At 42.9% G+C, this 24,396-nt stretch overlaps 1 protein-coding gene across 2 annotated transcripts; it reads right to left on the reverse strand.

Moving 5' to 3' along the window:
- Positions 1-502: 502 nt before the first annotated feature.
- olfm2a (olfactomedin 2a) lies at positions 503-22,181 on the reverse strand (the record flags this gene model as incomplete). Of its 2 annotated transcripts, none has more annotated exons than XM_079232963.1 (6): positions 503-1,237; positions 3,469-3,575; positions 4,618-4,837; positions 6,719-6,874; positions 12,051-12,200; positions 22,044-22,181. In XM_079232963.1, the coding sequence occupies 6 exons, from the start codon at positions 22,179-22,181 to the stop codon at positions 563-565; spliced, it is 1,446 nt and encodes a 481-aa protein (XP_079089089.1). In that variant the 3' UTR covers positions 503-562. The 2 variants fall into 2 exon arrangements, with proteins under 2 accessions (XP_079089089.1, XP_079089088.1); XM_079232962.1 differs by having other exon boundaries at positions 22,038-22,181.
- Positions 22,182-24,396: the final 2,215 nt, after the last annotated feature.

Consider the following 24,396-nt stretch of genomic DNA (forward strand, 5'->3'; position numbering starts at 1 on the left):
ATAGACACAGTTATTCCATTTCATTATTTTTAAATTATGCCATTTAACATATTTTAGAAAAGTATTTTAGATTTCATGCTGAGAAAAAAGTTTCCATTTACTTGAACCACATTTTCTATATAAATATCTCAGGTTTCAGTGAACGAGGAATAAATAATTGCATGTCCCCCCCAATCGAAAATAAATAAAGTCATAGAGCCATACAGCCTACTTGAAATGACTGTGACAATGAAATACAAACTCATAAATGGTAAAGATTGATATTTATTTCTCATCACAAATAAAAAGAACCATGCTTACTCATCACAGAAAGAAAAATAAGAGAAGCGCTCAGTCTTTGTATCTTTACCGACCTGGCTGCCGGAGTGTTTTTTTTTGTTGAGAATGTGAATAATAGCACTCGATGAAGATTGAAATTCTTTAAAAAAAAATCAAAGCCTAGGCCCTTACACTGAAGTCCCCAACCCGCACCACCCACAACCCTAACCCCCTCCACCCGGCTCACTTGCCCCGGCCCGAACAAAGATCACAGCATTAGTTGAGTGGGTCAGTCTGAGGGCTCTCAGTCTCCAGAAGTCTTAATAACCTGGAACAGTGTGACATTGTAGAGCACCTGGTGTCCATTGTTCCAGGTGTACAGGACCCTCTCCCTGGGGTTGTAGTCCATCATGGAGATGTGGGAGTATTGATTGTGGAAAGGGATGTCTGTGTACTCATAGCTTGATGTGTTGGTGTAGTAGGCAAAGTAGATCTTGGCACCAGCCAGGTGGGAGTTGGTGACATAAAGTGTACCGCAGATCATGAACGACTCTCCAGCGCTGCGCTTGGGAAAGCCCGTGTCCCAAGTCTGCAGCACTTCCAGACTCTGGGGCTCCAGGCGGCTGATGACAATGTTCCCAGCATTGGGGATGGTGGTGTACACGGCCCACAGGCCGTTCTCATCCGCCATCAGGTCGATGTCAGAGGAGCCTCCCCAGGAGTAAGGGAAGGTGTTGTTATAGCCGGCCCCACTCAGGCTGCGCTGCACCAGCACACTTCGAGAACGGAAGTGGTACTTGATGATGATGTTGCTCTGGTACTTGTTGTAGTACAGTGAGCCGTTGTAGACCACATGACCAGTGCCGGCCCAGGGGTGAGGCAGCAAGTGTTGCACAAAGTTCTGCCCCTTCATAAAGTCATTCATTGTCCGGTATTCCAGGACACGCCGCCCCTTGAAGTAACCATCCATGGACCACACCTGGAGAGAGAAGGAGAAAAATTAATCCCACTTGGAAGAGGGAAAAAAACTAAAGGAGATAATGAAAAGATCTAAAGGTTACAGGAGAATATTATACCTGACACACCTCTCTGCAACAACACTGTGAGCAGTGTTTCATTATAGCCGATGGCAATGCCCCAAGCAAAGTAAGCGAGTTGTGCATGTGTGTGAATCTCTACTTGTTTTACTGTGAGTGTATGCCTTCATGTGCATGTGTGCAGAACTATTGATGTGTGGGAGTGAAGATGTTGCCTGCACTTTGCAGTCAACCAATGCTTGTGCTCCCTGGCCTTTCCAGTCCACATATACAGAAAAATCAATCCATTTAGCAGCTCTATCTTTTTCCTCAAGCACTCTCAGCGGATCTCTCCACTGACATGGCCCCTCTCTGGCTGCATCTCCCATCTCATTCCCTCAATGCTTCCGCCAAGGCACAGTTCAGCTTTTAATTGATTCAATTAAACTGCAGTTGGCTTGGATATTTATTTTGTCCTTAACAAATCAAGGAGAGCTTTGCTAAGATGTAGGTCTACTTCTTCTGATGCACCACCCATCGTTTTTGTTTCCTCTTTCTCTGCTCTCGCCTGCTTTCCAGGTGTAGAATAGGCACTTTCTTTCCAAAACAATGCCATTGGGGTGAGAGGTAGTTTATGGGAGGAGAAGGGGGAGGTGAGGTACAGCATCTGAATTATTGAGAAGGGAGGAGGGTTATGGAGCATTAGGCATTGTTTCTCCCCTGCCTGCAAAATGAGTCCCTAGCTGAGCCAGGCTGAAACAATACCAAGTGTTTTTTATGTTCTATTTTTCTCCCCAATGACGTTTCCCCAAATATGATTATCATGATTAGTGCGGGTGTTGATGGGATATTGCTGATGTATCTGGCTATTAATACAATCTGTGATTTATCTAAAGAGTCTAATGTTATCTTAGCAAGTAAGGTGATTAAAGACAAAGATCAGAGCATTCAATCGAAGAAATTGACCTTCTCTGCTGGTCATATCTATTTAGCCTGTTATGATTCAGGATGGGGATGAAAAAGGCCATCGCTATCTGTTCTCTTAAACTTCGTCAGTTTCCATTCTCCCCTGCAGATAGTTAATAATCCCCTCTTTCACTTCTCCATCACCACCACCATTTCCTCCATTCACCAGGCCCCACAAGTTCTCTTCATTTTCTCCCTCACTTGTGTCTTTTCCCACCTGCTTCTTAACATGTATCTGCCCAAATGAAACCACATGTCATCTCTTATCAGCTGAAGTCATTACTATATCTTCTGGGTCCAGAGCATTTTAGCACACTCCTGGTAATTACCTCGGTGATTTAGAAAACTTTACCCCAAACAACTCATTCATTTCTCCACTGATGATGAAGTGTTTAATCAGCTGGTGTTGCAGTGACAGAGGTAGAAGAGGGAGAAGGAAACAGGATGCTATCCATCAGTGACTCAGCTTTGCATTCCTGTTTCTCTCTCTGCCTCTCCTCCTCCAGAGCTCACGAGAAGTCCTACTCAGGCAAAACAATCAATCCGTCACTGAAGTATCATGACAGTGTTGCTGTGAGGGATGTTTTTTTCTTCCATTGAGCAGCTGACAGAGTTGTTTGGTTCTACTTTTGTTGTGGCAATTGAAGAGGAAGACAGCATTTGAACTCCAAAGAATCAGAATCCCTAAGGAATGATATACCTCCCTTCACACCACTTTCCAGCAATCAGACTCTAGCATGTCAACCTGAAAACATCTGGACCGATGCTTACTTGCATATCTCTTACTTTCCCACATAATTCAATTCAATTCTATTTAGTTGGTATAGCCCAAAATGACAAATTACAAAGTTGCCTCAGCGGGCTTTACAATCTAAACACATGCTTTCCCTGGGAAATGTTTTAATGTCAGTTCCCATTTTCTAATGACTTATTGTTTTACAGGCCATGTGCAAATCTCAACAGGTCACATACGCTAATTCTTCACTGCATCCCTCCCACCCCGCCTTCATGGGTTCAGGAGTGGTTTGGAGTTGTTTGAAGTTGTTGTAAGATTGTAATCTTGAACAAAGAAATAAACGTTTTCCCGCTGGTTGCCAGAATCCGAAAGCTGTCTTCCTCTTCATTTGCCGCATATACTCTGTTATGCTCTGTTTGTTGAACTATGATGTAGGTAGCAGGGATTAAGGGGTTTCATTTCAGGGGTGAGCATGGAAACACAGGGACTTACTCTGTTGTCTGAGCTGGGGATCATGGTATCGGTCATCCAGGAGCCGAACCTTGACCCTGATGCACGCACGGTGATGGGATTACTGACGCCAGTCAATTTTCCACAGCCTGGAGGTCAAAGAAGAGAAAGACTTAAGACACCATTTGAATGTGCGTAAGTATTTACTGTATGAGTACATACATGTGTACACACTGTGGCAATGCCACACACAGTTACACACAGACAGGAAACTCCAGTTATACGGCTCATTTGAAACATGGTGTTCCACTAGGCTGCTTTTAAGGCCCAGTATGGTTCTGTCAATTTAGGGATTGCAATTTGTGCACATTTGTAAAAACAGTCTATCACCTTTTCACTGTTTGCGTCGAACACACATGTATTAAAGACGCAGCATTCTACACTGCCCTTATATAACAATTATCATAACTTGCATAATTTTTCTAGGGGCAACTTCAACTACATGTCAGTGGCAAATAAAATACTGTTTCGATTAATAATTCATAAGTGATGTGCAAAAATATATTGACTGATTTATTGATTGACCGTTAAGTTATCTTTAAACATTCCTGCATGATTTCTTCCACCACTTTTCTAAGAGGTTCTGTTTGCATTACTGTCTTAGTTTGCTTTTCTCTGCATATGTTTACACAGCAACTCAGAAAAGTTATCAGCCTATAAATAGATAAATATTGATATTTGTGTGTAATTCATGTTTGTAATTATTATCTCTCTGCATAAGGTCATTTGTTTTATTCAAATTCTTCATGAAAGACTATACCAAAACACTGATGACCTAAAGGCTAAACTCTAACTACAGTCTTTTCTTGTAAAGTCATCAGTTTATATACGTGGGATTTTGTAAAATCATCAGTTTAAGCTATAACACATTACGGAAAAACACGATCAATTATTCATTCAGGCTTTCGAGGCCAATTTTTCTTAATTTATGTTGATAATTCGAGTGGAATTGTTGACAATGCACAACAGCCTGTTTTGACCATTGATGAACTTAATTTAATCATTTATTCTTTTCTATATCGATGTTGTTCAACCTCTGATTGTTTAAGTGCAACAACTATATTTGAGAATTCATTCAACATGAAACATTCAATGACAGCCCACCCACAGACATTTGCATATATCTTATACCTAGTTTCTGCATGCAGGAGTGGAGCCTGGTCTCCAGCAGCAGGACTCTCTGGCGCAGCTCCTCATAATCATAGGCCCCCATCTCTTCTTGGATGGCCATCAGCACCAAGGACAGATTCCTCACCTCCTCCCGAAGACGCAGGATCATCTTGGCATCCGTCTTGTACTGTTCCAGCACCGGCAGCAAGGGGAGCAGCTGGGTCACTTTGTCTTTCAACTCCTAAAACAGGAATCATAGAAAAGGACACATGGGATAGCACAAAGGGGTGGAGAAGATTATACCCTGGGAGAATGTCGGACGGGGGATGAGGTCGACCACACTAGTCGGCACAGGGGATTGCCCTTCAATCTCGTTGTTGCTTCTGGTTCGTAGATCATGTCTCCATCAGAGCGCATACTGTAGCTGGGTGGTGGTTCATCTGTTCCATGTCTTAGATTCATCATGAGACTCATAGTTCAGCTTCACCAAGGTATAGTTTACTGGGATGTATTACTGACTTTGGAACACACATTTAAATTGACTTGTTTTTCTTTGGCTACATCTTGAACTACTGCATGCATAAACACTTGTGGCCTTTATAATAAAACAACTTTTGCACTGTTACTAGCTTTTTTCTCTCTTCTTTCTGTATTGATCAAGCTTCCACCCACTTGTTTGTATTGTTCAGGCTTCTTTGTATGAAGTGTAAGTAGATTTATTTTCACTTACAGCATATGAATTAGAAAGACACTGAATTTAAACATGATTTCCAATCAAAAGCGCGTCTGTTTACTGTCCCAGCTGGTTCGGATGATTTTCACCTACAGCAAGGAGCCTGGTGCTGCTGAGGGTGCAATCTTGCTCGGTGACTCATGTGTTTAGAAGTGAAAAGAACAATGTGTCTTTAGTTAGGAGTGCAGGAAGCAGCAGGAGAGCCAGGCTGCCTGCTTGGAAGGTAGAAGGCTCACTAGAGAAATAGGTGTATCAACAAAGTGTGGCCGCCACAGGAGGGGCTGTTTCCTCCTTGTTAAGGTTTATCGTAAATCTGGTGATGGAGCAGCTCTCAGCCCTGTGGCGCCACATCATAAATCTCATTTTCCCCTTTTCAAGCCGCGAAAATTCAGTCTCGTTAATCTCCCACGCTCTGCCATTGGCAACTTTTAGCTGCACGCATTCATCAGCCAACCAGCTCTGGTCCAATCCTGCTATTTTTTTATTTAAAAATATCTATATATTTATATATATTTATATAAATTTCTTTTAATTAGATTGCGGATGTGCATTCAGAGAAAGGCCTTTGGATGTATTGCTTACTATTCTGCATATTTTAGTCATCTGCAGGCTTTACTTTGGAATTGGCTTATTCATAAACATCTTCATTACCTCCATCGGACTAGATTTCATAAAACACGCTGAAAGCAAAACGCAGCCATTCATGCTTGTCGCTGTACTGAGACGGGGTACCAGCAGTAAAGCACACTTAGCCTTTATCGAGGCATCTTTTAATCAAACTATTTTATGGTCCATCTAATATCTGTAAGGTTGTGAGAAATGTGGAGAAAGCCAGGTCAAGACAGCAGGTTGACAGGAAGACAAAAATGCTTGCTGATAATGGCAGCTGAGCCTCAGCTTGTAGAGAGATAAGGTGGAGATAAATGTGAATATATGTGCCTGTTATCTTGGAGCATACACCAGAATGTTAAGTATATAGAGTAGAGAGAAAGGGGAAAGGATGTAAAGAGGGGAATACAGAAGAAGAAAAAAACACTTCTCTTCTAGGTCCAGGAGTTTAAAAATTCAGGACCATGTGAATTTGCTCTGAGCATAACTCAATGACTCAAAGACTCAACGATAGTAAGGGAATTTCATTTGTATACTTATGTGGCAGTCTATCGAGAGTCTTGCAACATGTTATTGCGTGTCAGGAGAGGTGGAAGAGATTGCAATGCATCTGCCAAAGTGTGTGTGCACATGGAAAGCAGTGCCACATCTGAGAGTATCTTTGTCCACTTAAGAATAACACACACACACACACACACACACACACACACACACACACACACACACACACACACACACACACACACAATGCCGTACACGAGGTGACAGACAGCCAATTACCTGAAAGCCCTTTGGATTGAGGCTGCGGGGATTTTCAGAGGCCACCTTCAGCTTTCCATCCACCACTTTCATTAGGCTCTCCGTGTTCCTTACATACTGGAGGTCCCTGTACGTCCGCAGGTCCAGCACCTCCATTGACTGGCTAATGTTCTGAACCTGTCACACACACACACACACACACACACACACACACACAAAAGTTCAACTTTTAGTTCAGATTTTATATACACATTCCTCCACTTCTCATCAGACATGCATGTCCAGTTTTTCTATCACACTATCAAAGGTTTGAGTCTGTCTTGAGCCTCCCAGACTCCCAGTATTGGGTTTTCTCAACGTACCTTGACATCGTTAAAAAAGAAGGATTCACCTGACTTTAGAGGCCTACATCACTGATTCAATGCCCCATCTGACATGATGTTGATCCTTTTAGGTAATTTCTGCTTTCACTGAGGACCTTTTAGCTTCAGAATAGGTTTGAAGCTGACTGGTTATATTTTGCATGGGGAATGAACGTAACGAGCTAACACGATGAACTGGAGTGGGTGTTGGCGGATGTGTCCAAAAACCTCAGGTGCACCACTTTGTTGGCTCAGGCCAGTGGATCACGGGACAGTGATGGCCCACGGCATGCAAGAGTTTGTGTATGTCAAGTTTGTTCATCTGCAGCGAGAGACAATAAAGTGTCAAGTCGTCAGGACAACGCAATGTGAATAATGACAACGATTGTTTAAAGCCACCTTTGTGATATGTCATATCAGCAAAACTAGCTAGCATCATCTTATAGATCAATTCATGGTGTTTTTCAATTCAGATACCAGTGGAGGAAAGTAACCCAGATTCAGAACTAATTATGCTATTATTATATCATAAGGCTTTATTGGCTCCAGGGAGAAATTTAAGCTACCCAGCAGAACGTAAAGGAAAAGATAAAATAATGTAAATGATCTTTCATTACTATACAATAACACGTATTTGTCTATCAAAACAAGAAGTTGTTTTCTTGCTGTATTATTATAATCTCAAAACGCATATTTAATGTCTCACATTCTTCTGTACCCCCCTACCTGACTTTTGTTTCATCTTGTCACCTGTTTCCCAAGAAGACTTTGTGATCCACAAGGTGCACAGAATGATACTTAGACATGTGAGAACAACAAGAAACTCACCTATTGTTTTAAGTCAACACTCCGCTGTGTTGCTTAGAAATGTGTGTAGCGTGTGTGCAGAAACTCTCTTTTTGTTTGTGTTTGTGGAGTTTGTATGGTTGACATCTCCGTGTTGTTTGCTTTGGTGATGCTTTATTCTGCTGAAGATTCTATAAGAATGGCAGACTGTTTCCTTCACGCGACATATTAATGCTTGTTGCACCCGCCGTGGTGTCAATGGACGTTTTTTGTTTAATTGGCTGTGTTCTTCCCTCATTTCTGGTGAATTCCAGTAAGGCTAGAAGACGACTGTTGTATATTTATAATTGCTTCTTAGTTGTATTCACAGACTGTCTTGTAAAATTTAATTTGTTGTTGGTTTGGAGATTTGGGCTCGGTGGTGTGATGTTGTGTCACTAGTGTATACACAGTGACATGCAATTTATTTTCTAACCCACATCCCCCTCCCACCCACCTGCAAAACTTCACGTGTTAACATTTACTCAGAGTACGTTTTTACTCATCTATTTAATCACTTTTTACTTTTACCTGAGTATGTGTTATAGTACTCTTTCCATCCCTTCATGCAGGTCAGCTAAGTTGAAAACTGTGATAGGCTCACAGGTGTGGATGTCTCAGTCAGCAAACTGCCCACTAAGGTGTTTTCATAACGTTCACCCAGTGCATGCTGGGATAGCTTGCATCTCCCCAGGGACTGATTTAGCATCATGTTAGCAATAGGCTCATGTTGCAGTGCACATGGATGACAATCGAAGGATTGTCACAGCTTTAAACTTTATATTAGAAGCTTGAGCTTTGCTTCCAGTATGAAATAAACAATGTTGTTAAAGTACAGTATACATGTAAGCGAAAAGACAAGTTTTAGTCATGTAAAACACACTCGTAAACCTTCTAAAACTAAATATATGCAGAAACACGTGACAAATTTAAACAGCACATTCATAAATAATGCAATAAAGGTCAAGAGGTAGCTAGTTAGGATCTCCCACAGCGATCACAATAGTGTACACAACATACAAAATAAAAAGCAATGAAAATATCTAAATGTCATGGAGGTGCAAACATGCTTTCAAGTAGGTGTTTATTGAATTTCAGTTCTCAGTTTTGCACTATGTTACATGTTTTCCAGTACTTTGCTTGCTCACGCTTTGCCAACCCACTCTGCTGCTGCAAAACCAGCCTACTGTTTCACACGCCCCCTCATCTCCTGCACGTTGCACTGAACTGGCCAGAAATCATCTGAACATTGACAAATGTTGTGGTGCATATAGGCCTCTCACACGCACATATGTCCAACTACCCACATGACCAGACACCCACCCGCACAGACATGCACCACTGAAACTTCACTCGCACAGAAGATATATATTTCAGTAACTTAAAAAACAAAACAAATACAGTCCCAACTCTCAAAGGCCACACAATCTGTTTAGCACCAAATGTCTTGCTTGCTTACACTTTGAAAGCCCACTCAAGTCCAGCCTACACCCAACTCATCTCCCACATGCTTATTAATGAACTGGCCAGAAAATATTTGGTCAGAAAATATTTTCCTCAGAAATTAAACAGCTACTTAACTATTTGACAGCTAAATTGGGGGAATGTGTAACGGTAACCGCCAGCCTGGAGTTTAAACCAATGCAGTGCCACCGTGCTGTGCTGTGGAGGCATTTGGGACTTCTCCATGAGCCGCGATAACTGACACACACACACACACACACACACACACACACACACACACACACACACACGTAAAACAAAGCAGGCATTTCACGCTTTCTTCTGGCCCCATACTCATACTTTCCAGAATCCAATCAGTTGAAGGTGTCTAGTGTAATGATGACTCACTCTGAGCCAAATCCTAAAGTGTGTTTGTGTGTATTTAAGCCCGACTGTGCCCTCCTATCTCATTTAATCTCAGCTCAGTCAGTCGGATGGAGAGGTGAAAGGGCCACGAGGTGTTCTAAAGTCGGCGCCGTGAGGGTTCTCACACCGCCGTCCTTCAGGGCCGTCTCTGCCCCCGATGGTATTTTGTCTGCCTTTGCAGAAAGCTGAATAGAGGCTTTTCCACAAGGCTGCTTTACATTCTTTGATGGTTTTGACATTGTTAGTGCAACCTTGTCTTTTCTGTGTCAGGGAGAGCCTTTGTGGATCTGGTCCGCTCAAATAATTCGCACACATGCTCTGGGTTCAAATGAGGACGTCTGAGCGGGCATGGTGCTTGTGCACATACACTCAGACACACAGTCTTTTAACTTGTGGCTTTACTTCTGTGCAGCTGAAACAGCGCTGACCCCAGGTGTCCTCATTAGGCTCTTTTATGATATTGTACTGATAAACAATGCAGGAACACAAACAGTTTGAAATCTGACACTTGTCTGACACACACATAACATATGTTTCAAATGTAGTATTCATGTGTTTTCAAATAGATTACTCTATATTTAAGGTGTTACTGATTTTAACATAGACATAAGCTCATTTTTCAATAAGAGCAAATGGGTTTAACCTGATTTTCACCGTTTTATCTTTTTTTGTCGTCACCCTCCCACAAGTTATGTCTCTAGAATATTTACAGTGAACAACGTCCCCTTGCAATGTTGACAGCTCAAAGATTTGTGGAACCAGAACCCAAAAATGAGCAGAACATACCAATGAGCAGCTAATTACGTCCCATTAAATAAGTTACTGTTTGCTATGAGCGACAGTATACGCAGTTCTGGTGATACTAAAAACCCATACACAAACATACCCACCGTTAAACACATTACATACTGCATGCCCTAAATTTAAATCTTAAAACATGCAGGAACAGTGGTCTCTATAGGCATTATATAATTCCTAGACATACAGTGCATTTATACATTCACATAACTAGGTGAACACAACCACTTTCTCTGAATGGCTTTATCAAGTTTGTCTTTTTCTCAGCCTGGATATGCCTCCTCTGTTGGAATATGCTTCTTTTGAAAGTATGAGTGTGGATTTTGTCTGTATGAGCATGTGCTTGAAACCGCAGCAGACAGAGACTGTCAGGGAGAAAGGCAAACTTAAATGAGAATGAATGAAATATGTGAATTCAGGTGTCTCATTGATCCATCAGGACCTAAGAGCCAATTCAGCATCTCAATTTACCACCGCCTATACTCACAAGACCACATCAATGCCAGCCCCTCCTGTCTCATTTCCACCTCTCTGCTCCGAGGCTTTCCCTCGCTCTGTGGATCCACCCTCTCATTCATCCATTTGCTGGTCCTAAGTTATCCACAAAAAAAACAACTCCGCTGTGAATGAACGGCCCATCAAGCAAGTGAAAGCCGTTAAGCATTAGTTCTCCGTTTTTTATTATTTAGTTGGGGAAAGAAAGTGGAGAAGAATGAAAATTCAATTGAAAACCACCAATCAATGCAGTGATCTGGATAGTCAACAGGCAGCTGTGGATCCCCAGTAAGCAGAAGTCCTCTTCTGCCTGATCTTGTCTGTATGCACGAGCCACTAGCAGGAAATTACATTTGCATGCACTGCACTGTCGGTCGATAATGCTCCATGTAAATGAAACAGAGGTATTGCACGGTTGCTGAAACAGTGTATGCAGGTGGACACGTTTTTGTATGACATGACATTATTGTATGACATGACAAAATGTCATACATGACATGGGTATTCACAAAAAGAGTGTTGACTTGTATTTTCACAAGATCGAATGAGCTCAAGTCATTTTGTGTAACTATGCAACACGGCTTTTACTATATTCACTGATTTGTAAAACCGTTACTTCTCTTAATTGTTGGATTAAGATTGGATTGGAAAATTGATTTATGGTTATAAAAGAAACATGCTGCTAAGGCTTAGTTAATTAAATTTCATGGACGAGTTTAGAACATTTCTCTTTCTTAAAGCTAAAGCAACCCTGTGGCTCAAAAAAATAATTATTCAAACAACAATGTCTTCTGATTGGCGTCACATTCCTCCACATAACTGTGGGGTAAAGGAAGTGAGACTGTTCACTTCAGCAGCCTGTATGTGACAGACGGCGCCAGACACGAGCGCAGTGCAGTGTGGCGGTGTGTGTGTGTGTGTGTGTGTGTGTGTGTGTGTGTGTGTGTGTGTCTGCGTGGGTAACAGTCGTGTCTCAAAGCGAGTGTGTTATTGACAGCTGTCACCTTCTCCATGAGCTGGCGAAGTTGCCTGCTGCGTGGGTCGCGGTTACACATGTTCTGGGCCGGTGCGACCACGGTACAGATACACTTCCCATCTGCGTCCTGGGCCGAGCTGTAGATCTGCCAGCCCTCCTCTGGGCTCGGGTACAGAGCCTGCAGGAACACAGAGACGTATACATTTTAGACAAAGAGAAATACATGGTTGTTTATCTACATTGCTACCAAGCTGGCTTTTCAAAATTAATCAAATTGATTCTGCCAACATGTATCAACATTAATTTGAAAAGTTTTCCACCATTATAAAACATTTCGGTAGCACTTTATAATGACTACACAATATTTAGCATTAGTAAAGCATGAGTAAACACTAAATTCATCATTTATAAAGCATTGTTCCAATATGAATACTCATTAGTAACTCATTAGTATGCAATTCATAAACACAGTTATAAATGTTTTATTCTTGATTAAAACGCTCGACTATTATGCGTTTCATGATTGGGTTTTCATACTTTATAAATGATGGATTCCCCATTTGTAAATTAAGTAATATCTATTGCAAACCAATTAAGTAATATAATAGTCCATAGTAGACCATAATAGTCCTCCATAATAAAACATTTATAACTGCGTTCATGAATTGCATACTAATGAGTTACTAATGAGTGTTCATGTTGGAACAATGCTTTATTAATGCTAAATAGTGTGTAGTTATTATAAAGTGCTACCCACATTTCTAATCTATAAACTGTATCTAATACTTGAAAGTGTTGTAGAAAAAAACAAAGACTTTAATACATTCCATATTGTGATTACTTGTGCCCATTCTGTCACCATACGTTAGAGGCAACGTCACAATTTCTCCATGGCTTTTCTCTTCTTCTCTTGCAACCCTGTCAAAAGTTGCTCTTCCCCAAATGCAATTAATGGCTATTGCTCCCTCCAACTACTCAAAATCACTTGGAGCCTAATTCTAGTATGAACTGGAGAGCAACAGTGAGAGAGAGAGAGAGAGTAAAGCCAGAGATCAACCGAGGTGGCGCTCGCAGCAGCAGAAGACAGGAGAATAGAGAGATGGAGGATAGAAGAGTCAGAGGGAGAAAAGAAGCAGAAACAGTTGCAGATTAAGATAAGACAAGAACGTAGGTGGAAAATACACAAAGGGACGAAAAACCCAAACGGCGTGACAGAGATATGAGGAGGATGAAGAAAGACAAAGACAAATGGGAGGAAAATGGAGGTTTCAAAGACGCGAGGACGGGGGAGTGATCAGGCCAGGCTGTGGGAGAGCTGAGCTTCTAATAAGTTTGAGCACAGAGAGGAAATGGAGCTATTCGGGATCGATAAAGCAGCCTGTAACCAGCGGAAGGAGAGGCGAGGCCGAGAGGATGGATGTCTCTCTCTGACATAATCCAATCAAAAGTAGTGCTGCGCGCTTGCGAGCACACGCACATGTACACGCAGTTTACGCGAAGGCCGGGCCAGGACGATCCGTTCATTCACGCCTCATCTACACACACTCAGCATATAAAGCAAAATGTAATGAGAGGAGGAGCAGCCATCTTAGTGATACAATTAAAGACCCATCCGCATAAGTGGAAGAAAAAAGGCTGGGTAGAAACCTTGCGGCTCAGCGCCTCTCTCCTGCTTTCTTTCCTCTGAGCATGTTGTGCTGCGCTCTCGTCTCCTTGGGTCGGGGGGGATCAGATTAAAATGTCTTGGGGGACAGAGGGACTGTGTGATTGGAGTGTAAAGTAGCAACCACCCTGCAAGCCAATGTGCTCACTGTCACTTCTTGTCACTCCTGCCAATCCCTTGGCACCCCAACCCCCTCCTCCTCCTCTCCTCTCCTGCTCTTACTGCTTTTCCCTCTTCCTCCTCACACTCTCAGGATGAAGTGAGTGAATTTTAAATGTGACTTACTCCAAATGAATTGTGGCCAACAGGCTACAGCTACGTGAGCAACTTAAATAGGCTTTAATGTCAACCATGACAATCATATTATACATTCTTTTCGTATTTGATCTGTTTCATTATGTTCTAGGTATATTAAATGGACTCATAAATGAATACATCTACATTTAATTAAACTAAGTAAGGAGTAATATACCATTCATATTTTCTATTTCATACATATATTAGTGATATTTCAGTGTGACAGACTCGCGGTGGAATTTGTTGGCGCACTCTCTAAATTATGATTCTATTATTCTTAATATTGATGCACTTGTGCAGACAGTTTCAGCAGTGACTTGCGCAATTTATTTTCTGTCAGTCAGCACCTTTCTTATCATCAGTCTTCCTTCCTTCTTTGAGGGGATCCAGCTTCATAAGGCTGCTAGGTGGGGAGACGACAGAGGTCTACAGAGGCCGGAGTCGGAGGTAAAGCAAGACAAAAGGAGCCGTCTCCACAGCAGAGGCCTTCTCCAATTTCGTTCAACCGCATCTGACTGTCTATTTCATTCTGCCATTGCCTGAGGGAGAGATTCTTTCCCTCTGTCTGCTTCTCTGCCCACATCTCACTCACTGTCAGGCCTTGTGATTTATTGCAGCACACGCATGAGTGTGTGCATTTAAGTATTTCTGTGAGCATAGCTGTCAATATTTGCTGATGTACATTCAAGAACAGCCCATATGTGCATTTTTGTTTATACCGCATTTCCATGATTGAAATCCTCCAGATTTTAATAATGCATGTATTTGGACATGCATTTAAACTGCAGATCCACTACTGCTCTGCCCCCGAGAGGGATTGTTGTGCTGCATGCATGATTCCCTGCAGGACTTTAGGAGAACATATGCAATGGCTGCGTCTGATACTGTGTTGGTGTGCGATGCATCTCCTCACAGACTTCTCATTACAGTTCATATCCTGCGGTGTAAACAGGTGGAGGTTCACTTGCTGCAAACAGAAAAATCCACTTATGTTACTCTGAGGGTATGTGCAGCCTCCTGCATTCGATAAAATTACCTCATAGTCATACAAGGGGGGCAGTCTGCCTACACACCAGATATTCCTTTTTGGTTAAGAAGGATTCTTGCGAATGGAGGCAGAAGTGGGCATCAATATTTCATATCGCTATCAGCCTGAAAGGGAGCCACAGTTGGTGTCACACAGATTTTGTATGATATGTTACATAGTGGGCAGTAATAAGCAAGACGCTCAAAAATCATTAAAGTAATATTTGATGCACGTCTGCTCCATTATCATAATACTTTCTTCATTTTACAACATGTTTAAACTCACACTGTGCTCCTCATGTGCTTTTGCCCAAGCCAGGGAGTTTTCACAGCGTCACGTCTTCTCCTCTCTTCATTAATGTTTCATAAATGCTGGGCTGAAATTAAGAGCTTATTTGAAGCAGTTCCAATTTCATTACCACCCACCTATCCATTCTGCACCAACTTCCCCATTCTCAACACAGTAGCAGTTTTGAGAGCAGGAGGCCAGAGGTGATTCCTAAATGTAATTGTAGTCTGTCCCTATATGCGTTGTGCATCAGCCGTTTCAGGGAGATCTATATATCAGCGCTCAAATGCTATTGATCTCCCGGGGTGCAAGTAGTGAACTTGAATATGTTTTGGAACACTGTTAATTTATATGAATATGATTAAGTCTCCTCTCTCCAGCGAAGAGTGGCTTGTCGACATTGGTTCATATAGTGCTCACACCATGCAGCAAATCAGATCTCATTAGTGCGGGAAAAACAACTTTCTCAATATCTAATGTTGTACAGAACAATATTTAGGGTAAAGAGAGTGGGATATGCAGAATAATATTCAGGGTATGCAGAGTGAAATGAATGAATATTGTTTGCATCCTGCAGGCAGGTCGGGCTTCGGTGTGTTAATGTTTGAGTAGTATAGGTGATAACATAACCCGTGGCTAGCTTGGGCATAATCCTCTCCTCCCAGACACAGACGGTGGTTTCAGGAGAGAGAAGGTGTTCTCTTCACTCTCCCAGAAATTCACCCATTAGATGTGAGGGATGAAATAGAATATGTAAGTGCCAGATTTGAAGCTGTCACAGTCATGGCTGCCACGCAAAAGCCAATTAAGGAAGAAGATGGCAGCAATGAAAACAATAGGAGACCGCAGAGGGCAAGAGAGATGAAAAATCAATTGGGCTCGCTGCTCACTAAAGTGAAAATTACTCTTTCAGAGGTCTGGCCTGCCTCTTTTGCCCCACCCCAGTGTTTTCCTCATTCCCACGGCATCACAACTTTACCCCCCGCAGACATGTCCTCGAACCACAACCTCCCATGCCCTCAAAAGAGAAAGGCTGACTGGGAGGAGGGAGATGGTTTTAATGGCCTCTAACTTAGTTCAGAGACTGCCCAGTTTACAATGCTGAATGACAACTTCAGTGAAATCCCTGCTGAGAGTGGGGAAGAAGAGATGAGACGAGGGGGTGTGGCCATTACTAAGCCCAAAAAATGCAACTAAATGCGACTCCAACGCTCCTCCTCTGCCTCCTGGAGACAGAAGAGACCAGCTTGTGTAGTTTGGTAACTAACCGTCTTGTGCTGTTACCTGAGCGCTTCCTCACAGTGCAAAGACAGTTGTTCGTGAAGAACAAAGTTCATAGGGATTTTCCAATTAGATATTCGAGCTGGTGGTATCACTGTCGAGAGTTGCGGGATGGACTTCCTCTGGCGTTTCATTAGACCGACCCTGTAGCTGGCTGTTGTAAGGCTAGAGCTAAATGAGATCATAAATCTGCAGCTCCCTACTTTATGAGCATGACGGGAAGTCTATTATAACTTTCATAAGCAGCAAAGCAGCAGGGCCAAAAAGGCAGAAGCAGGCGCCGACCCTGAGATATGGGAGAAAGCTGACCACGACACTGTGGGCTGAGTTGTCCGTCACATCTGAGAAACGGACAGTGTAAGAACAGAAAGACAGAGATACAGTTCTATAGTGAGGAAGAAAGAAACGTTTTGAGACAGTAAGAAGCACCAAAGAGATTAAGCATAAAAAATTAAGAGATGTGCTCCCGATGGAACCATGTTTCCATCCCACAACTTTGTTTTTCCAAGTTCTACTTCAGCTTCCCTTTATTTTCCACTATGTCCCTCTGCAGAAGTGTGTTTAGTGCCAGACATTAACTTCTCTAAATGCCTGTCCCCAGCAAAAGCAAAGTAGCAACATCTGTCCCTGCTATGCAGAGATCAATTATATCTATACTGTGGCCAAACAATCAGGTCTCATTTTTCATTCGCCGCACACAAACAAACATGCAAATACTCACTCTCATTCTTCAAATGGACAATCAGTCAATCCTCAATGCACAGGCCAGCTGCTGGCCTTTACAACACAACTCAATGAAGACTTCTAGTGAAGACCCTGGTCTCTCCTGCGCCCAAGCAAAACTGATTACCACAATCAGCGCAGCATGCTCGCCAGTCAATAATATGACTCATAAAGTCATCATGCCTCTCTCCCTGCTGCCTCCTTTTCCCTCCCTGCTGCCTCGCACGCTCTCCCACTCCATCACTCACGGTCCCGCCGTCCCTCCTGCGTGGTGTCCTGCTCGCTTCCCAGCTGCATCTCACTCGTTCCAATCCGGATAGCACTTGAATTGACAGTGGAGGTGGGCAGATGCGTTTTTTTTGTAGTGGGGTGGCTGAGTTGGAGGACTTTTGGAGAAGTGAGAGAAAATTACACTCACCAATGCTCAGCACTTACGAGTTACACCTTTTTGGAGCAGGCTGCTAGTGCCATGCCAGGTGCCCTGGTGTAAAAGATTTGGCATCCACTCTGTTGTTAGACGGTTACAAGATAGCTCTACTACTGTAGCTGGTGTTAAATAGAGGAGGGAGTCGCAAGTGGCAGGGTAGCTGGTGTGAGAAAACATTGCATAAACTGTTAGAAAATAGTCATTGGTTCAGTGGAGGAAAATATGGATCGCAGAAGTGTGTGAATTGTGAAATCGTCAAATTGCTTTTGAAGGGCAAAGCAATAATGCAGGCACACGTTCAGTTGGATTGAAATTACACTCGTAATAGCAAATGAACCGTTTCTAAAGCCTGATTATAAGACCAATTATAGAGTCTGTGATCAATATTGCTTTGTACACAGGTTGCCACACAATTAGCTCATGCATCAAAGCAATTTAAAATGATATTATAAAAATTGGATTTCACGCTGACTACAGGTAGTCGAGGACACCTGCCAGGGTCTGAACGCACATCAAATTTGATTCATAAACATAAAAGCAAAGTTCCCAAATAAAATTCCGCAGCAGTGTTTAATCTTGAATCCATAGCCTGGAATCAATCTTTACAATCTGCTTTATTGGAACGCACAGTGGACGTGATAAAGTTTACAGTCCCACATGCTGACAGACAGAGGCGGGGTGACCCCAATCAGATCCGCAGGCCTGGCTCTTTGTACTCTGCCATTTGTTGTTCCACGCTCCCCTTTGATGGTGAGAATATTCTCTTCACTTTTCTGGCTCGCAGCTTTCTTATTTTAGATATCAAAGGGAGAGTCGCCACACAAATACTGTCCTGTCTTTCAGTGCAGTTTCATGAGTATACAACCACAGAATGTAAAGTTTTATGATTTATGGATCCATACCGTGCACGCACACATGTGAACATATTAAAACACAATGTGTTTATTGAACAATAAACTATAATGTGCGAGTAACAATGTGTTTAAGCACTGTGTCCATCGAGTTAGACAGTGAGCAGGACTTCTGAAGTGGTTTATGTCTTATTATTGCTGTCAAGCAGACATCTTAATAGACGCTCTACTTTGGGTAGAACGGTGTAGAGCACGCCAGGGCTCAATTCTGATCTAATATTGTTTTATTATATATATTATTGTATTATACCTTACTGCTGGGAAACGTGTGTGCAAGTTTGCTGTCTCTCTGACCATACTGCACTAAATTACGCTTTGCATTACAGGTGGGTGGCTCAGAATTCACTCCTGCTAAAATGCAGATAAAACAAGTCATTATGTTTGTTCATTAAAGCTAGGGTGGGTAATGCATTTTAGAAACTTGTTTTATCTTTGTTGAAATTCTCTTTACATCCGGACAGAAATCAATAAATCAAATGCTCTGACGAATAATCAATATCTGTTACCTCCCTGCACACACGCTGCCTGCTACTGGAGTCTTCCACAAGCCTGTAGCTGGACAGCCGCGAGTAATTACAAAAGCTGTTTACATTGTTTACGTTCATTATGATCATTTTGGGGTTGTGGCTCTGGATGGAGGCCTGAAGGGACGGGCTCTCCATGTTGTTGACTTTCTTCCTAGATTTAGCGACTTTTGGAGCTTGTGCTGCTTCTTTCATTGGAAAAGAAGGAGGAGCTGGAGAATGTTTCAAAGCTAGCTCACTCTTGACTTCTCCTATGTAACCTCCCCAAGCTTAAGCATGTTGCAATTTTTTTGCCAGTGTCATGGTTACTGTGTCCAATATTTTAGATGTTACCTTTCTAGATTTCTTGGTAACACTTTATAATAACTGCACGCTATGAAGCATTAGTGAAGTGTGAGTAAACACTTCATTCATCATTCATAAAGCATTGTTCCACACTTTATAAATGATAGATTCACCATTTGTAAATTAAGTATTATATAATGCTTCATAGTGTGCAATTATTATAAAGTGTTACCGATTTCTTCTTCCACTTAAGGTATATCAACTAGCTAACTGCATAATGAATGCAATTTTGTAAATAGATTAATATTGTGTTGTGATTATAATATATAAGAACATTGTGTGTGCACAGCCTGGCAGGTGTACTGCTTTTCTTCGCTTGATCATCCAGCGCTGCCACACTAGGTCCATGCAAGTGTTAGAGTGGTTTCCTCCACTCATTAAGGAACACGGTTTTCTACTATCCAGATGTGCACAAGCATCCATGCACGGCTGAGCTCTCAGACGTACACACGTAAACTCAGGCAGCTGTGTTTCTGGATCAGCTGGTTAGAAGACGGGAAGCAGCAAGCAAGTGAAGCAGACGTGGGAAATAGCTCTGAGCTGGGAGAATACGGGCCGCAGCATGCATGGGTGCCATGGGGGGGGAGCATCCATGCAATGCAATGGCCACTGGCACGCTAGCACCACATTGTCACAGTGATTATCTTTGATTAGAGCTCTAAACATTGTGTGAGTCATGACTGCTAAGATCATCACAGGAAAATGTCTCATTAATAGTGATGGGACTTTGAGGCTGGGTTTTACATTAAAGTTTTATTCGCTACTATTGTTTATGAGAGGAGATTATTCCTGTCTCAAAGCGGGGACATTTCCATCACAACAGGCTGTTGTACTGTAATAATCCCTGGCACAATCAAACTGGCTCATCAGTTTTGATGAAATTTTGATGCAATGAACTTCAATGGCAGCATTTTTCCTCGATTGGTTGTGAATAAAAGTGGCCTGAAAGAAATATAACATCTCCACTCATAACTATGTATAATATTTTATCGTAGCCAGTCTTTTGAAATGCAAATGATAAGACTTCCAGTCATGAGACTTGATGAGTTGAGTTTCCTGAAAATAAACCGTTTTGACCCTGAGCAGGAGAAGCAGCTATAGAAAATAAATGGATGACTTATCCAGGCCATACCCCCTTGGGGAAAGGTGGGTGTTCAATAGGATTATATAGTGTAGTGCTGTAAAGGATTCAAACATGCCTTGCACATGACATTGTTGCAGAGATCAAATTATGATTTTACTTTGTTGTTGTACTCCAAAAAATGCTTTTAGCGAGGTGCTTGACATTTTTACAAAGGCAACACTGTGCAAATGTTGTCTATCTCACAAAAGAAGACATTTGAACCCGAAACCTCACTGCAACATAAAGGACATATTAATAAGCGAGGGATTGATGGTTTTAACGAACTGCTAAAAACTATTCTTCAAACAGATGGACCTTCACCCCTGAGACAAGAATGCCTGAGCATAGTCAGGGCATGTATTAAAACACATAAACAGGCAAGAACGCACACACACACACACACACACACACACACACACACACACACACACACACACACACACACACACACACACACACACACACACACACACACACATCCAGATGGTGGTAGACCTCTCGGGACGTTCAATTTCATCCAATCATTTCAACAGACCAATGCATTTGCTTAATGGGTAAGGTGCCATAAAAACACTCAGCATAGAATCAAAGGCAATCATTAACTACTGATGAACCAGAAGATACGGAAATTATTTGGCTGCTTGATATTTCTCAACGCCTTACCTCCCTGCCACTGAAACAGACAGATGCAGATAACTGGTGTGTGTGTGTGTGTGACAAACTTCTGTGGAAACAAAATCTGCTTTTTTTCTTCTTTTTTAAGTTACAAAACACCAGCAAAGCCTTCTACAAACCTCTATGACCTCCCTCAATGCCAGAGTATTATTTGAGAAGTGGAGGATTGAGAGGATTTTGAGGATTTTGAGACAAACGGTGCGAAATAAGACGTACAGGAAACTGCAACATTGTCTCAACCTCCCCGTCTTCCCCGTCGTCTCTGAATCTAAGAGCCATCCTTCTTGCCCTGGAGGTGAGTGACAGATGGGATCAGCCTGAACATCACTCAGAACAGCCTTCTACCTCCCGTCACCCTGGCACAAACATATGATTTACCACGGCCGATCACACTGCGTCCTCCGCCTCTCACGAGCCCACAATTCAGCGGCATTATTCTTTTTGTGACTCACACACCAACATGATCATCATTCACGTTTAGTTGAAACACATGCACGTTGACCTGCTTCATCTTTCTCATAATGATACATCACAGCCCGTGAGACAGACCTCACCCACTCTGCTGTTAGTTAAACATATAGACACACACTAACTTACATGCTTAACTATCTCCCTCTGTCATCTGCTGTTTCACTCTCTTTAATTCCTTTCTTTCTCACATTCACAGCGGACAGATACAGTGCACACACACAGACACACACACACACAAAAGCGAAGGAAGTCATACGCACGCTGACAATCCTCTCCGAGGTGCCCCCTCTGGAGATCGTGGTCCCGTTGAGTCCCACCAGAGAGGGCAGAGTCTGAGACATCCAGTTGGTCACCATGGCCATGGTGCTGAGCACTGCCCCGATCTTCAGCATGGGAACGCTCATGTTTGCTCCCTGTGGGGGCCCCCCGGCGCAAACGGCCCTGCAGCCGGCCCTACCCTGCCCTGCCCTGGACCTCGGCTCCAGTCAAACCAATCTCTGCTCCAGACAGCCCAGGCAGGGATCCGGCCAGTCAGCTTCTGCCTGCACGAGCAGCTGCAGAGCGCCCCAGAGCTGGTAGAGCACCGTTACCACACTCACACACCACTGGGTCGGTCAGAGAGACAGCCAGAGACCGGTTAGAGGAGAGCAGCTCACATCCAACAGCATCACGCTGGAATCTTCCCTCTCAGAGTGACTGCCTCAGCCTCACCCCCCCTCCCTCTCCCTCACTTCCTCCCTCTACCCTTCTCTCTCTCTCTCTCTCTCTCTCTCTCTCTCTCTTTCTCTCTTCCCCTCTCTTCCTCAAGATGCTGAGCTGCGCATTGGCTGCCGTTCTGACTCAACCCCTCCCAATCAGCCTCTGCTCCGTTCTTGCCAGCCCTGTTTTCCATGCATGTATCCATTCTTTCTCTGACATTTGGATGTTCTTTTATGACTCACATCTCAGTGTGTGTGTGTGTGTGTGTGTGTGTGTGTGTGTGTGTGTGTCTGTGTGTGTGTGTGTGTGTGTGTGTGTGTGTCTGAGGTTGATTTCAGAGAGCTGATCTGCTGCTCTGTGTTATGTGGCATGTGTGCTCAGAAGGCATCCCAGGCACAGTCGACTGTCCTCATCTCTGTACTGGATGGAGTATGATGGATGGATGCATGGATTTAAGGTTGGCAAGGGGATTCGTAAGGGGAGACATGGCCGTCAAGGTATTAATGTGGGAGAGATCCAGGTGCGGCTGCCCACGGCTGCTTCTGGCAGCTCATCCGTCATTTATGGCATATCCTGTATCAGTCTGTAGCTTGTACTTTTACAGTATCTTATCAACTCCAATATGTCTAAGGCGTAACCATATCACCATCTTTACTTACACGTCTGCTTGACACTTACTGATGCGTATGCTCTAAAACTGATGATTGAATTGACATATATCGCAGATTAAAACTATATTAAAACCCCTTTAATGTAAAACTCATAAATAAAACTTAGATGTCTTCTTACCTGGCTGCTATATAATTATTTCCTTGAATAAAGGGGATTACATGTTTTTTTTCAAGCGGTACAGTTTTACCATTGTCATATTGCTATAATCCAGATGGCTTTACCTTCCAGCACAGTCATGGCAGGTAACAATCGCTTTTGCTGCCTATTTTGGTGTCATTTCACCTCAGGGCCTGTGCCTCAGGTCTGCTTTGAGTTTATTTCAGGACAGATTTAAGAAGTGTTCTGAAGTTTAGTTTTTTTTTGTTTTGGAGTCTCAAAGTCATGATTGTCTGATTTGGCCACTCTCCACGCAACGGCCCAGATGAAATGAGGGGCAAGGGAACTGGAGGGTGTCTCGAATTTCTCTTAGGGCGGTGTCATTTTACGCCCCTAAACAACCGTTAATAATGATGACAGAATGTGCTGCTCAGACAAAACAGCCAGGTCATCTCCTCTCCTTGCCTGCGACCTGGTCTGCTGACTTATTCAGTTTGTCAGCCATGGATGGGTTCCCTTCCCCACAGAGTGGCAGTGGGTGAGTGATACGGTCTCCTCTGTGTGGGGTGCACCGGGAAGTGATATGAGAAGAGACAGCTTTCTGAGCTCCATCCAAAAAATGTCAGCCCTCCTCAGCTCACCTGCTGCTCCTACGTCAGTCTCGCCTGTGTCTGCTCCTCTATTTCTGCAGCAATACTGACCCCTTGTGGTTACCGGTGAAATCGCACCTGATATACTGCCTAACACACAGCTGGAAAGCGAGCCAGTGCCCGTCATTGTCGGTGTGCTATATTCAAACTGGTGACAGGTAGTTGTCACTTTATGGGAACGTGTCAAGATGATGTGAGGGGGCATGTGGCAGCGCTGTTTTGAATCGCATCGTTCCATGTCTAAAGAGAGAGAAAAAGGTAAAGTGGTATACACACACACACACACACACACACACACACACACACACACACACACACTGCTGCTTCCTAGAAGGGTAATGTCGAGGTTCAGGGGTGTGTTGGAAATAGCCTGGAGTCAAGTGAATATGTCAAATATATCATCTGATTACATTTCACAGGTGATTCGTTATCGATCTAAGTAGCTGTCTACAGCTAAACACGTATGTAATCGATCAGTATAATGATTATTATACAGTATCCC

This window comes from Taurulus bubalis, assembly GCF_910589615.1.
Source record: "Taurulus bubalis genome assembly, chromosome: 17".
NCBI classification, from domain to species: Eukaryota; Metazoa; Chordata; class Actinopteri; order Perciformes; family Cottidae; genus Taurulus; species Taurulus bubalis.